Source organism: Lindgomyces ingoldianus (genome assembly GCF_010093535.1).
Source record: "Lindgomyces ingoldianus strain ATCC 200398 unplaced genomic scaffold BDR25scaffold_14, whole genome shotgun sequence".
Lineage (NCBI taxonomy): Eukaryota > Fungi > Ascomycota > Dothideomycetes > Pleosporales > Lindgomycetaceae > Lindgomyces > Lindgomyces ingoldianus.
This window is the reverse complement of record NW_022985175.1, coordinates 630,667-643,971: the sequence shown is the minus strand read 5'-3', so window position 1 is coordinate 643,971 and position 13,305 is coordinate 630,667. Positions and strand designations below refer to the sequence as shown.

Here is a 13,305-nt window from a genome sequence, read left to right as displayed (position 1 = left end):
AAGACAATGGGTCTGAATGCGGTATGAATCCACTCAGAGGCATATGGGAGTGCGTGGGGACTCAGAGACCTGGGAATACCAATGACAATGTAACGGCGCAGGCAAGACAATGGGTCCGAATGCGGTATGAATCCACTCAGAGGCATATGGGAGTGCGTGGGGACTCAGAGACCTGGGAATACCAATGACACCTATAGGCCTTGTACGTAGGCAAACAGACAATCGATGCGATATTGTAACGAGGCCGTCACCGGCGAAAGCGAGTTTTCTGATATAATGTAACGGCGCAGGCAAGACAATGGGTCCGAATGCGGTATGAATCCACTCAGAGGCATATGGGAGTGCGTGGGGACTCAGAGACCTGGGAATACCAATGACACCTACGTACAAGGCCTATAGGTGTCATTGGTATTCCCAGGTCTCTGAGTCCCCACGCACTCCCATATGCCTCTAAGTGGATTCATACCGCATTCGGACCCATTGTCTTGCCTGCGCCGTTACATAACCTAGTCTAGTTTTTCTATAATATTTAGTAAAGTTACTTAAGTTATTATTTAAGTAATATAGTACTAGGCTAATTTCTTATTAATTTAGAGGTAGAGTTAGTGTAGTTTAAGTAAGACTCTTAACTAGTTATTAGTTTAAGCTACTTTTAAATTTTCTACATTTTGTTTATAATAGCTAAGAATGTCTACCCTAGTGTTATTCTTACTAAAGGTGTACTTAATTTAGAAGTAATACTAAGCTAACTTCTTAGCCTAATAGACCTAATAAGCATTTAGCACCTTTATTATTATAAAGTACTTTAATAACTAATAATTAGTATATACTAAAGTGCTTGTTGTTGCTAATATAAGCTTAGCCTTTTATTATTTAAACATAGTAATAATTATAAATAGCTTTTTATTATATATTTCTTAGTTTAGCTCTAAACTAGATAGAACCTTGCTATAAAACAAAATAGGGCACTAATTTCTATTAGCATGTTCCTAAGATAGAACTCTTACTACTACTCTATTAAAAGCATTAGTTTTAATTTTAGTTTATAATATAAAGTTAAAATAGCAGAGTGTAGGTATTCTTAGTAGCTTAGACTTTAGCTTTTTAAAAGCCCTATTACACTCTAAAGTTTATATAAAAGAGGTAGTAAAACTCTAAAGCGTAATAATTAGTTTTACTATATAAAAAAATTTTAAAATAAATTATTAATAAAATTTAGTAAAGCCTAGAAAGGATTTCACACCTATTATAGTAGTAGGCGCTTGCTAGTTGCGTAGCACCTTTACTTTCTATAGGTTAACCTCTAGTCTTTTATTTAAAAGTATATAGCTAAGATACTTTATTTAAGTAATATAAAATTTACTTTTTTTAATCTTTACTTATAATCTTGCTTACTAGAGCCTTTCTAAGACTTTCTTAATATAAAGAATATAAGTTGCCTTGTCTTTAAAGTAGATAAAGATGTTATTAAAATAAGTAATACAGAAATTATTTAGATAGTTAATTAATACATTATTTATATAGCGCTAGTAAGTTGCTAGGCTATTACATAATCTAAAAGGTAAGACTTTACACTTATATGTTTTATATTATATTTAAAAGGTAGTACACTTTTTAAAGCTTAGGTCTATCTTAATCTTATTAAAGGCTGCGTAAATATTAAACTTTATAAAAATAGCTGCCTTTATAGGTTTTAATAAAAGTTTATTTATATGTAGTATTAAATACACATCCTTACAAGTAATAGCATTAAGTTTATAGTAATTAACATAGATATATAAGTTACTATTTAGTTTCTATATATAAAGAATAAAAAATGTAAAAGGGCTCTAACTTTACTTAATAAAGCTATATTTTAAATTATTTATAATATACTTCTTTATTACCTCTAGTTTCTTAACATTCTGTTTGTACAAGAGGCTGTAACTGTTAGAAAAAGGTTCTGTAAGGACAATCTTATAGTTATATAAGCAATGTGCTAGTAATTAGTAAGCTATAGTGTAGCTAAATATATCTTAGTACTAACAGTATTTAAATAGTAATTAAAGGTTTACTAATGCTTTAGTTTTACATTTATTATCTAATAGTAAAGCTTACTTATCTTTAATTAAACACTTAATTTTATAGATAAAAGTTAAAAAGAACTTATTTTTTTTATATTAAAATAAAAAGCATTTACTAAAATAAAAGTAATAGTAAAAGTGTCTGTACGTAAGTACAGCTGTGTCTGTACACGCGTACAGCTGAATTAGGTTGCCTAAAACGTTAGCTATCTAGCCTATGCGTTAGGGGCTATGTGTACTTAAAAGCCCTCTTTCTTTGTATAAAAAGAGAGGGTAGTAGTTAATAATAAAAAAATCTTTACCTACTTACCTTTTAGTACACCTCTTAGGTGTACATTTATTTAATTAAACCTAAGTTAACTAACACTAATTAGTTTATTAACAGACTATTTACTACATGTGTAGCTACGCAGAGGATATTATTCTTAACAGACAGATTTGCAAAGATTAATAAAACTGCTACTATATAAAAAGCTTACACCTACTGCGTGCGTAGCTACGCAGAGAAGGTATAAAGAAGCTTACATCTACTATGTGTGTAGCCACACAGAGAGGGGTAAGCAAGCCTTATGCGCGCCCCTAGATTAACTAATTGCACAAAGACAAAATTAGCAACCTGCTGTGTACATAGCCACATAAAAAGGGCTTACTACTAAGCCTTTATGCGCCCTAGAGCTTCCTGTTAACACAGGCTGTGCAACTACTTACCTACTACATGTGTAGCTACGCAGAGGAGATAATACAAGCTGCATAATTAGAAACCTACTGTGTGCGTAGCTATATAAAGGAGGCTTTTTATTAGTAGCTTACTTTGTTAACACCCTTTTAATTAATTACTTATATAAGAGGTAATTAATTAGTTAACATCTATTACACATATAAAAGCCTGTAATATACCTCCCCCCCCTCTATGTTGCTTAAACACGCTGCAACCTAACATCTATTACCTACATAAAAGGCAATTAACTAACACCTCTTCCCCCCCCCTAGGGATTAATTGCCCACACAGAAGGTAATTAACCTACACTCCCCTCTAAGTTATAGTGTTTTTATACACCTTATATAAAAAGTTATTAGAGGTTACATGTATGTCTAAAATAATCTTACACAAAGAGGTAGATTTAGATCTTCTACATAATAAAATAAATATAGACTCTCCCCTACTATAATAATAAGCTTTATATGTAGTGTACATCCTCTCTAACATGCGTAAGCTACTAAGAGGAAGGTACACACTATAATAGTAGAATAACTTTAAAAGATAAATAACACATAATTTTAATAACTTTTTTTATATAATTAAGTAAGAACTTTTTTTTGCTTTAGCTAAGTACAGGCACTATTTTAAAAGTAAGTTAGATTATACGCAAGCTAAAAAGCTAGAAGATATTATAAATAAAAAAAAAAGTAAAATTAATATATAAATAAGTAAGTAACTTTATAAAAGTAAAAAGTTACTAGTGTTTATATATAAGTACAGCTGTGTCTATACACGCGTATAGCTAAATTAAGTTGCCTAAAATGTTAGCTATCTAGCCTATGTGTTAGAGGCTATGTGTACTTAAAAGCCCTCTTTCTTTGTATAAAAAGAGAGGGCAGTAGTTAATAACAAGAAGATCTTTGCCTACTTACCTCTTAGTACGCCCCTTAGGCGTACGTTTGTTTAATTAAACCTAGGTTAACTAACAAAAAGAATAAATGTTCTTTAAACCTAGTCTAGACTTTTTAATAGATAAGCAGATTAACAATTTAAGTGTCTTTAAACTATAGGCAATAAAAGAGCAGTATAATTTTAGTAGCCTTAGTAAACTCTTAATGCAGTTAATTATTAGGCTGCATAACTACTAAATGTAGTCCTTTTCCTATTATACATTATGTTGTCTAATATCTAACTCTACTTCTTTGTTGCGCGCAGGCTAGTTTAGTTGCATAAATAAAGGTAGTAAAAGTTTATAAGTAGTAAGATACTTATTAGGCTATATAATCTAATTTTTTTTATATCTAGTTAAAGTTTAAAACAACATAGCTATTTAATACTAATAATATAATCCTATAAGCTAAAGTCTATAATTATAAAAAAGCAGTTTTAGATGCTTCTACTATTAATTTACATGTGCAGGCAGATATATTAGTAGATAGGAACTTAGATTTAGTTTTAAAAGCCCTTAACTATAACTTTAAAAAGTAAACATTAAATAAAGATATAAAAGCATTAGAATAAAAACTTAGTAGTTATTAAGTTAATAAATAAAAAACTATGTGCGCTAGTATTAACTAAAAGATTTAATTAAACTTTAATGCCTTTTAAGCATAAAATAGTAGGGACTTAAAAATGTTTTTCTTTAAATAAGTGTAATAAGTTAATATTTACTAAGTTATACTTATTTAAGCCTAAAATAAAAAGTTTTTTTAAGTGTTTTTATTTTCTATTTAAAAAAAGTTTAAGTTATAATTATTTATATTTATAAACTTTTTTTTAAATTTTTATTACTCTACCTTAATTTCTTATACTCTAGAGATAGAATAATTACTAGTAAAATATTCTAGTTTACTATAATTATAATAGTTGCTAGAAGTTGTTTGTCTTTTAGAGGCAAGTGTCTAGCTAGGTTGTTAGTAGGTAGCTAGGGTAGATTAGGGTACTAACATAGGTGCAGATTAGGGTGCACTAGAATAGTATACTGCCTTAGATGTGTTACTAGAAACTTTCTAAGATTAATCTATAATAAGTCTAATATTAAATTATTAAGTGTAATTAATAGTTTACTTTAAAATAGCAAAAGTGTTTCTTCTTTTTATATTATAAGCTATTAAGTAGGCTACTATTAACTTAAAAAAGCTTTTTTAAGTGTGTTTAAAACCTAAGTTTAGTACTTTTAGGCTAAGTAGTATCTTTTTTTATAAGTAAAAAAACTATTTTAACTTTAATATAAACTCTTTAACAGCAGCACTAATAAAGTAAGCTTTAAAAGTAGAAAATGCTTTTTTTTTACTTATTTTTAAAGTCTAAAACACCTGTTGCGCTTCTATCTTTTTATTACTAGTAATAAAGTATATTTATAAGAGCTTAATTATTTTTTTTATATTTTTAAACTAAAAGTTGTCTAATTTAGCTAGGTATCTAAGCTCTAGGTATTCCTTTATAATACTAGCAGTGTGTCCTTATACTAACGCTATGTGTGCGCGCTTACTCTAATAGTAATCTAAATTAATGTTAAGTCTATCTATAATAAAGGCTTACTATTATTTAAACATAAGTTTTTTGCTATTTATAAAGTTCTTAATCTTAGGCATATATTTAGTAAGGTAGCTTTAAAAGAGCTTAAAAGTGCTTAAAAAGTCTTTTACTATTAAAGTAGTAAAGGTAATTTAAAGCATTATTAAAAGTAATTTAGTAGTTAGTAAAGGTTAATTAAGACTAATAGTTTTTAATCTAGTTAGCTATTTAATTTATGTTTTTAGTTAAGCAACTTAGTTTTTAAAGGCTATGTTACTATAGTTTAACTCTAAATCTAGTAAGTTTTTAGCTTTAAGTTCTATAAAAGAGAGTTTAGCTATTAAAGTAGGTAGTTATTTAGTTCTAAAGGTAAGCATCTTGCCTTAGCTATAGCTAGAATAGGTTGCAGTCTTTATAATAAGATCTAATAGTAGTTAAAAGTTAAGCATTAGTAGTTATCTTTAATCTTAATAAGTTATTAGTAGTTTTTAAGTTTTTACTTTAGCGCACTCTTTACAACTTTTTTAAAGGCAATTCTAATTATAAGGGATAAAAAGTTCTAAACTTAAAAGCTTTAGTTAATAAAAGGTCTGTAAAATTTTATTTATACTAACTAAATAATTTAATATAATAGTGTATAAGAAATTATAACTTAAACTAAATTAAATACTTCTTAAAACTTAGACATAGTTAAATAAATAATTAATGTAATATTATTAATAAAGCTGTTACTAGTAAAAGCAAGTTTTCTAATATAATGTAACAGCGTAGGCAAGATAATAAGTCTAAATGCAGAGGGAATCTACTTAGAGGCATATAGAAGTGCGTGGGGACTCTGAACCTAGGAATGCCATTAACACCTATAGGCCTAGTACAAAAGGATATTAGAAAACTACTAAGCTAGCTATAAAGGCAAGGTGCAACTAAATACATAAGGGAATAGGGGTAACTGCAAGGGACTAGGTTGAGTTATGGTTGGGGCTAATACAGGGACCCTTCAGATAGGATCTGAGCGACCCGAGATGGAACGATTCGTAGAATTGTTACAAAATTAAGGTAGGTTAGTTAATCTTAGCTGTTATTAATAGTTAAACGTGAGTAGATAGACTAGTAGAGGACAGGGTTAAGGAGAACAGTTGCGCGTTAGGACGTGTGCAATGCTAAGCCTATAATTTTTATAGTTAGAATGTTAGAAATTTATTTAAAAATAGTCTAAAGTAGATTATATATACCCTTTAAGTAATTAATTTTAATTATAGGCGCTGTAATAAGCTATGTGTAATAGTATCTTGTATAGAAGTTTCTAGTAAGTTAATGGACAAAGCTTTGCACACGTCGCGCTGCACTAAAGTCCCTCAGACGGCAGCCAAGAAGGAAGAAGCCCCAGCAGGGGTCTGAAAGTATCTATACTATTTGTGTACTAGTGTCTTCTTGGCATGCCGTCTGAGCTAGCTGAGATAATCTCCGACATTTCATTCGTCCGGGGCCACAGCATCTGTTGATCCCGAGTCGCATTGCAGAGGAAACGCCTTTCGAGCAGCTTGCCGATTTGACAGAATTATTGGATGATACAGTCTGTGCAGGAAAGCTGCCCGGGCAATCAAATGGAACCTCGACATACCTCCAATGAAGATACTATCGTCAACGGGCTCATGATATCTTTCCACAAAGCCTCCCACCTCACGCTCAGATGGAGGATGTTATTCCATTCTTCGTAATGCGTACGTACTGTTCCCTGCATTCTACAGCTTGTCCTCCTTCAAGTCCTAGACCGTACCCATCCAACTCCGATCACCGAATCCAAGCTTTCCCATATCCGCGGCCCGGCCATGTATTGGCGTCGCTCAGGGTTACCGTCGCCCCACCGTCCACCTTCTTCGAGGGCATCACCGAGCTCCCACTCACTCCGGACGGCTCAGAGAGACTGCGCCATTAAGGTCGTACAGGAGTCCCGTCAACAAGCAACAGAAAGGGCACCACCTGCTTCAGATTTCTCTTGCCTATTCGCCGTGCATGTTGGGGGAGCGCGTCTCAAGTATGACTGATCGGTCGTCGACACTGGGGAGAGGCTGACGTGAGTGAACTTCTCCAGAATCATCAACATTTAGGCACCTGCAACAATGGCAGCCACGAGTTCCAGTTGGAGGCACACGTCCGGGATGTGGCCAAATCACTATTCAATAGACAACGCAAGCCCGTGGAGAGGAACTTGGAGCTATTAGATAGCCTGAGGCTATCACCGTAGCCCCCTCCCTAGCTCAATCCTGGATTTCCAGCCGCTTGTCGCAACAGGAGACACTTGAAATCTCCCTCAGTGACAATGGCCATGAGTTCTACCCTTGGATTAGGTCCGCATAAATAACGCAGACTTGCGCCGCCGTGATTCGGACAGGCTGCCTGGAGTTCCACTCATCAGGGGACAAGATAGGCCAAAAAGACCCCGTAACTGCTCCCGTTCCGAGCCGCCATGTTGCAATCTGGTCGCCTTCTTGGCCTGAGCGATTGGCCCACACCACCCAGGAGACTGTCACTCTGCCGCATGAATCTCCTTGTCCAGCTGGTTTTGACTGCTCCATCAATCCTTGCGGTCTTAGATCCTCCTCGTGAAAGTGGGTGTGACAGTGGCCACCTTGCAAGCTGGCATAGTCCAACCCATGCACGTCTGCATCAATCTACGCCGCGTAGTCTGACCAGCGAGAGGTAAAGTGTTACCTGCAGAGTCATTGATACCGAACCCGTGAGTCTCTTTGGTCAATCTGTGTCTCCGCCAGGCTCGTCTCCTTGCACTACCCCTATCGCTGCTTCAGGACCGTCCTTTCTGGGTTAGTATCAAATCTGCACCATGTGAGTTACCCCCACCATCTCTATCCAATCTGGACTCTGAGCCTTCATAGATGCATGTTGGCATGGATTTACGCCACGCAACCGGCGAGTATCACAGTGGTTTGAACCACGACTCGGCGGCTCAGCCCCTCGAGTCCGCGAGGCTACAACCTTTCCTTCCGGTCTGGTCGTCCTTAGCTGAAGCTTGCAACATGCCCTGGTCCGCGTAGTCCTGACAATGGAGGGATTCGCGGCATTTGGCCCATTCTCCATCAGACTGCGGCTGGGCTGATTCCGCTGCATGATGCCTCCGCGCCGCATAATCTTATCCCTGAGGACTTGCAGCTTTTGGCAATCCTCCGCCCGACTACGGCTTGACTGATCAGCCCCTGGGCCCTCTTGAGACCTTTTGCCATCTAATTAGGGTTAGTCGGTCATTGCTGAGGGGTATTGGCATGAAGCTTGCGACTGCTTCCGATGGCCCTTACGGGGCCCAACACCCTGTTCACATGAGAGCGCCTGCCTGAAATAGCTTCGAGGCCGTCACAGATGTGTCCGCATGACACTACTCTGGCCAGTCGACAGTGGATCCGGTGCTCTTATGAAACCTTGCTGCTTGTTTAACGTGATGATAGGGGTTACTGCTATCCAATTAAAGTTCAACAGCAATGTTCTCATAGTTTCACTCTGCGATCAGTCTCAGCCGTCCGATCCTTTGTCTTTCACATGGCCGGGTTAGACGGTCCATCATCCCTCTTCCGTCGAGACCGGAATCTGTAAAGTCAGCGCCTTACTCTCTGATTAGAGTCAACCATGTAAATGGCTGTTCCTTGACATATTGGAGCCCCATCCGATCATTTTGAATGTTTGAGTTGTTGAAAGCGTTTTCCATATTCATAGGTATCTTGAGGAGACAGAAGGGGAACACTGTAGCGACTGTGAGAAATTCTTTTTGAAAACATCAGTAATAGTATGTTTTGACCACGATTGCTGGTTAATACAGCAATGAAATGTCTTCCAGTCTCTGGAGCATCAGACGACGTTCAACTCCATTAGCCGCTAGTGGCTTCAAGGATCGCAAAGTGGCGCAGGCAACAGCCTTTGGCCGAGACAAATCGAACGGCAAGTATACCCGAGTCTTGGAGGCCCGGAACTGGACCCTGGCAGGCCTGAAGGCCCGGAAGTGGGCCCTCCGAGCGGGGTAAAGGACCAAAACTGGGCTCTCCCTGCCGGGCAAAGGACCCAAAAATGGTTCCTACAAGGAGCTCAGGGCCAAACTCAGGCACTGCTCAGGGCTGCTCAGACCTGCTCATCGCTTCTCAGGCTGGGCGCAGGCTTGCACCGCCACAGCTCAGTGTCGCTTACTCATGGCTCAGGTTTCAACACCGGTTGCTCAGGTCTGAAAACGGAAATGGACTTTGGTGAGGTCAAGATTCGGGTGTGAGTATAGTGGTAATTATCCTTGGAGTTTTCTTTTTCCCTGCGGTGGTTTCTAGTTGGTGGCTTTCCTCTAGGCTTCCTAAAAGTTATCCTCGGCAACTTTGGTTTCCAACCGGTAGCATTATACCCATGCAGTTATTCTTCGCAGATTCCCTGGACCAGGACGATGGTCCATGCAGATTTCAGAGGTACGACCGTACGACATCGGTCTTTGTCGTTCCCATCCACATTGTACAGAACCTTTAGGACAGAAAGTTCTGCGAGTAAGGACTATCTTTTAAGAAGAGGGAGGTTAGTCTGATGCACATTGTTTCATGTGGATGGGGATGGCGTGCCGTGGCAGGAAGTGCACACAATTCATTCTGGGTTGGGAGATATCCGCGAACGAGTAGGTGGATAAAGGTGTGTGGTTTTTAGTTGTGTACTTTAGTTGTGTATAGAAACGAAGCCAATTTAGCTACCTCTTCTTTCAGCAAATCCCTCTTTTGCTCTCCTATTTCTAGGTTTGATGACTTTTGTGGTAGACATGCCCTGCTATCGTAGTATCGTTATCTGGTATTTCATTATCAGGATAAAGCGGCTGAGGCTTTACAAACAGTAAACCATCTTAATGTGCCTGAGTACTGTAACTACTGCAACAGTATCTGGTAAAGCAAGACCAATGTAAGGTGCCTCACATTCCACCAGAAGCAGAAAGGGATAAGGAGGACGCAATGCAGCCATAGGCATGCTCGCTAATTTTGCCAAGTACCCGGGGGTAAGGACGACGCTAGCGACTAAAATCCGAAGAGAAGTTGATGCGAGAATGCTTGAAGCTTCATCCCATAGCAGGCATACGCGTTGAGAGTGAGAGCCCTGAACGTCCAGCAGCGCTACCATTTTACCACTTATCAATAGGCTCCGCATCTAACCCCCCTTCCGATTTTGGTGTAAGTAGCTTGTCGTAGACGCACATAATGGTACTTCCATCCACCGCCTCCCATCTTCCACCCTCTCCATCCCACCAAACTTTAGCTTCAACTTCAACACTCCCACAACCGACAAACTCCACGATACCAAATGCAACCGATGGCCATACATCACATGAACCGACAGCCCCTCCTTTCAAGAAGCAAAAGCGGGAACGGAAAGAAAAGACTCATATCCTGCACCAATCTACCTTCAAAAAACCACTATGGACATACTTCCACCTCTCACTCCTCACCCCCGACACAACCACAGCTACAACCACAGCTCTAACCACAGCCGCAACTGGAAGCGCAATCACTTCAACCAAAAAAACCCCAGAACTCTCCTTGCCCGACCCTGACCTCGACATCGATCCCCTAACAACATCAACCCTCCTCCACCCCGCGCTCTCCACCTTCCTCGGTATCGCCGGCACCTCGATGCCTCTCGATATACTAAAGACCTCCGGACGGGACGTCTGGTTACGGGTTCCGCGACAGAATGCGCGCGGCCTGCAGGCGGCGTTGAGTAGTTGGGTGGGATGGTGTGATGCAGATCTGATACCAGGGGTGAGGGACATGAAGAAAGGCAGGGTGAGAGTTGTGTGGCGGGTTAATGGAAGCGCAGAGGTTTTGGCCGGGTGGCTTGGGGAGGGAAAGGAGTTGTTTGATGGCTGAGCGTTCGTGCTATGTGGGAAGGGAAGAGTTAAAGGGGAGGAAGGAATGTACGAGGCAAGATATTGATATGATACCGTCATTCAAGTATAATAGAAATGCGCAACATGCAATATGAAACAAAATTTTTTGTCATTCAATCTACAAGCCGTGCCTCAAAGTCAAACAGCATGAGCAAAGGAGAAGAAGATATGAACAGGTACAGCACCCATCACCACGCAGGACAACTATTTGGAGGGAATAAATGAGCTTGCTCTGAAAAATCCGCCACAGAAAAGAAAAGCTCCCACCCCAGTCCCTTAATCCCGCATCATAAAAAGGCTTCAACCATAAAGAATCCGAACAAGTCTACCATCCGGGCGCCGGCGGCTGCGGCGACTGATGACTCGGTCCGCCGTACCCAGCTTGATTTCCGTAGGCAGGTGGTCCCTGTGTTCCATAGCCACCTTGTTGTCCAGGATAGCCTTGGCTGTGGCTGTTATCATACGGCCCGTGTCCGCCACTGGATGGTGGATAGCTCCCTTGATGGCCCGGTGACACAGGATACTGCGGTGCTCCTCCACTATAGCCAGGTTGACCGTAACTCGGGTGCTGCGATGGCGGCGGTGGGTATTGATTATGGCCTTGCTGGCCGCCGTGGGGTGCGCCATATTGGTTGTGTTGATGTTGGTCGTAGTTGTGGCCGCCTGGCGGCGGGTATTGCTGAGGTTGACTTCCATAGCCAGTCTGACCTTGAGGGGTGTGTTGAGGGGTTTGGGTAGATTGTCCGTATCCGCCGGGTGGTGGAGAAGAGTAGTTGTGGGAGCTTGGGGGACCGTGTTGGCCTCCGGGCTGGTAGGATGTAGGTGGGGCTTGGCCGGTGTAGGTTCCGCCTGAGGACGTCTGTACACCGTGGTTGTAACCGTAATTGGTAGAGGGTTTGCTATGCTGTTCCGGAGTCAGCTATGTCCTTCCAGACGTTCTCCTATATCGTCATGAGAAAAGTTTGCAAAAGAGGACTCACAGATCCGCCTCCAAGCACGCCTCCAAGGATCCCACCAAGGCCTCCCGGTCCCCCATGTCCAGACTGGCCTTGGCTTCCATGGCTCTGCTTCCCGCTTCCTAACAGGCCTGTCGCGAGGGAGCCCACAATGCCCGCGGTGCCCCCTCCGCCGTGTCCGCTGCTACCATGCGATTGCTTTCCGCCACCCAACAATGATCCCGCAAGCTGACCAACAAGGTTCCCTGAGCCGCCTCCATGTCCACCACTACCATGTGACTGCTTTCCGCCGCCTGTAAGAGCGTTCAGTGCAAGACCCTATTGCAATAGTCAGCATCTTCCCCTTTCAGCGTCGCCATCATTAGGTATCATACCCCAAGTCCTCCAGCACGATCGCCTGTCGGGCCATCAACCCCTCTTGTACCATCACCCGCCTCAGGACCTTGGGTTCCTTCCGCAGGCTTGTCATGCGGATTTGTAGGTTGCGCGGGCGTGCCGCCGTTCGCGCTAGGGCCGACTGGGGCCTCGCTGGTGGGCAGTTCCCATTGGGAGACGCCGGTGCTGATTTGCACGTCTAAACTCCAAGATCAGTATTCTTCGTTTCCATCCGCACTCCCTTCTCGGTATACGCACAGTAATATTTACGAGATCTACGTCGGGGTCAGCAGGGCGTCGTACGGAGCCTTCATGGCGGGGTAAAGGAAGCGGCATGGGAGAAGAATGAGGTAGCGGAAAGAAGACTTACTGGTTATCCCATTGAGCTATCCAGCCCGCCGGAAGTTTTGGAAGCGTCGGATCCGTAGGACCAGAGTCTGGGGACACTGGTGGTTGAGGGGGGGTTGGTGCTGCCATGGCTGGTATTCACTCTGGTTTCCTTCCAAAGCGGGGTAGCTGCTGGAGAGTGGGGGAGGAAAGGAAAAGACAAAAGCACCAAAGAAAGGTCTCAAGAATATAGGAAGTAAGAGAGATTTGCTAGAAGACTTCTCAGAGCGCTTATATGGCAGTACGGGTGTCAGTGAGTGGTGGGGATTTTAGTGAGAAGTCAGTCCCTGGTTGCTGGCTGAGTGGCTGTACCCTGGCCCAAGCCATTCACGGACCCAAACAAACGCAAATCAGGCAACGCAAGTTGTGGCGCAGGCGGTGGCGCGCAAACCCTTCAGC

General features: G+C 40.9%; 4 protein-coding genes across 4 annotated transcripts; 2 read left to right on the top strand and 2 right to left on the bottom strand.

The window, feature by feature from the left end:
* Positions 1 to 9,113: 9,113 nt before the first annotated feature.
* BDR25DRAFT_354587 (uncharacterized protein) lies at positions 9,114 to 9,789 on the top strand (the record flags this gene model as incomplete). The annotated part of the gene is made up of 3 exons (XM_033695336.1): positions 9,114 to 9,304; positions 9,343 to 9,543; positions 9,600 to 9,789. The coding sequence occupies 3 exons, from the start codon at positions 9,114 to 9,116 to the stop codon at positions 9,787 to 9,789; spliced, it is 582 nt and encodes a 193-aa protein (XP_033548186.1).
* Positions 9,790 to 9,835: 46 nt separating this feature from the next.
* BDR25DRAFT_354586 (uncharacterized protein) lies at positions 9,836 to 10,449 on the bottom strand (the record flags this gene model as incomplete). Its single annotated transcript, XM_033695335.1, has 3 exons — positions 9,836 to 10,000; positions 10,057 to 10,077; positions 10,147 to 10,449. 3 exons carry the CDS (start codon positions 10,447 to 10,449, stop codon positions 9,836 to 9,838), a joined length of 489 nt encoding a protein of 162 aa, XP_033548185.1.
* Positions 10,380 to 11,168, top strand: BDR25DRAFT_393466 (uncharacterized protein; the record flags this gene model as incomplete). The annotated part of the gene is made up of 1 exon (XM_033698258.1): positions 10,380 to 11,168. Exon 1 carries the CDS (start codon positions 10,500 to 10,502, stop codon positions 11,166 to 11,168), a length of 669 nt encoding a protein of 222 aa, XP_033548184.1. The 5' UTR covers positions 10,380 to 10,499.
* Positions 11,169 to 11,278: 110 nt separating this feature from the next.
* On the bottom strand, positions 11,279 to 13,209 carry BDR25DRAFT_303382 (uncharacterized protein). The gene is made up of 5 exons (XM_033689998.1): positions 12,890 to 13,209; positions 12,778 to 12,794; positions 12,519 to 12,718; positions 12,169 to 12,462; positions 11,279 to 12,092 (listed from the first exon to the last, which is right to left on the bottom strand). The coding sequence occupies exons 1-5, from the start codon at positions 12,994 to 12,996 to the stop codon at positions 11,514 to 11,516; spliced, it is 1,197 nt and encodes a 398-aa protein (XP_033548183.1). The 5' UTR covers positions 12,997 to 13,209; the 3' UTR covers positions 11,279 to 11,513.
* Positions 13,210 to 13,305: the final 96 nt, after the last annotated feature.